Here is a 1929-nt window from a genome sequence, read left to right as displayed (position 1 = left end):
ATATATATATATATATATATATAGGTTCAAAAAAAAGGAAAAAGACAAAATCAACAACGTGAGGACTTGATACAGATAGTGTTACTAGACGCTCGAGAAAGGAAAGAGGGTTAGGGGAGCAAACTCACGGTCGTAGGATCGTGGTTTCGATTTCCAGACCGGGTATTGTGAGTGTTTATTGAGGGAAAATACCTAAAGCTCCACAAGGCTCCGGCAGAGGATGGTGGCGAACCCTGTTGTACTCTTTCACCACAACTTTCTCTCACTCTTTCTTCCTGTTGTACCTGTATTTCAAAGAGCCAGCCTTGTCACACTCTGTGTCACGCTGAATCTCCTTAAGAACTACATTAAGGGTCCACATGTCTGGAGTACTCAGCCACTTGCACGTTAATTTCATGAGCAGGCTGTTCCGTTGATCGGATCAACTAGAACCCTCGACGTTGGTGTACTTTTACTAAGGGCGTATTGGTGTAAAACTGTATCGAGTTGCATTCCTGTATTTTAAAAGTTAACGTAACTATTCGATAAATAGGTGTCAGTAAAGTAATTAGTTAGTTTGATAGGAGTGACTAAAACGCCTTCAGTGAGTGCCCTAGCTTGGCCACAGTCTGATGTCTGAAAACTCTAGCTCCTCCGTAGTAGGCCGTATTTGTAACGTTGAAGCTCCTCAGACGTCTATGTATGTTGCTGTGTGCAAAGCTAAGGGAGACAATCGTGGTATATATTATTTACTAATTAAAGTATGGCACTATTCAGAATAGAATCGCGTTTTTTTTCAGTTAATTTTATTTTAATTTTCTTCAGTTCCTCTGAACAATGACTAATGCATTTTATTTTCCTTTCAGGCTGTATGCAACAAATTACAGATTGATAATACATCATCCAAGTTTTTTTATCTTTTTGAAACGGTGGACTATAATTTTGGTGAGATATCATATTTAAGTTCCTTTCTCAACCTGTTTGTGTTTCTTTCTGCTTTTTGTTTTCCCTGTTTTAGAATTATGTTCTATGAACACAAGTTGCAAATGGGATTAGAATATGACTAAGTGCCATATCTTAAATTCTTCAAGTTAATTAATCTATTAAATTAGAGCAAAATGTTCTGTGAAGAAGAGTAGAGATCTGATGTTTCTAGTGGAGATTTTCAACCTTCTAGAATTAGCAACCAAATCTCCCTCAGGTCAAACCTCCACCATCTGAAGCAATCCCTTTTATTTCAGGAATCACCAATAAGTAATTTACTGAAAGTATACCAAGATACAGAAATTGTCAATAGGCTTCTTTTTTTAAAATTTTTTTCTTTCTTGATATTCAATTTGAAAATATAAATTTTCAAGATATTTTTGCAGCAAAAGTGATATGCTCAGATATTAATTAAAGCACCTAAGTCTGACCCCCAAATTTGTGTTGTAAAAATGTAAAAATCTCTTTATATTCTGTACTCTCTACTTTGAAATGGAATTTTGTATATCTACATTCACGATATCCCCAAAATGTGAACTTAATAAACTGAGAAATGGATATGTAAACTTACCTTCTTTATATTTTCTCAATTCACTTCAGAACGAAAATTGCAACCACAAGAATTTCCACACAATATTTATATCCAGAATTACAGTACAGCCACAGCAACCTGCATAGCACTGAGGAAATGGGTATTCTCTTTAGCACTTGAGATGCAACTTAGTTATAGTGAATATGTGAGCAACTTGCTCTACTGGCAGGTAATTGTCTTCATTTATTCATTCTCTGTCTTCCTCTTTTATTCTCATTAATGGAATTTATTCTACTGCCTTAAGTTTAAAAATAAATATCTTAGGCGCAGGAGTGGCTGTGTGGTAAGTAGCTTGCTTACCAACCACATGGTTCTGGGTTCAGTCCCACTGCATGGCACCTTGGGCAAGTGTCTTCTACTATTGCCTCGGGCCG

The 1929-nt window shown here is 36.3% G+C and overlaps 1 protein-coding gene across 2 annotated transcripts in view; it reads left to right on the top strand.

The window, feature by feature from the left end:
- The window catches only part of LOC106876773 (sorting nexin-27), a 110959-nt gene that overhangs the window by 92807 nt on the left and 16223 nt on the right, over positions 1–1929 (top strand). For both annotated transcript variants that reach the window (XM_014925462.2, XM_014925461.2), the window contains exons 7-8: positions 846–924; positions 1564–1724. In XM_014925462.2, coding sequence (XP_014780948.1) covers positions 846–924; positions 1564–1724 — 240 coding nt within the window. The remainder of the gene's footprint in view (positions 1–845; positions 925–1563; positions 1725–1929) is intronic.

The sequence above is a fragment of the Octopus bimaculoides genome, chromosome 12 (assembly GCF_001194135.2).
Source record: "Octopus bimaculoides isolate UCB-OBI-ISO-001 chromosome 12, ASM119413v2, whole genome shotgun sequence".
NCBI classification, from domain to species: Eukaryota; Metazoa; Mollusca; class Cephalopoda; order Octopoda; family Octopodidae; genus Octopus; species Octopus bimaculoides.
The sequence above is the reverse complement of the archived record's forward strand: the minus strand, read 5'-3'. Positions and strand labels throughout refer to the sequence as shown.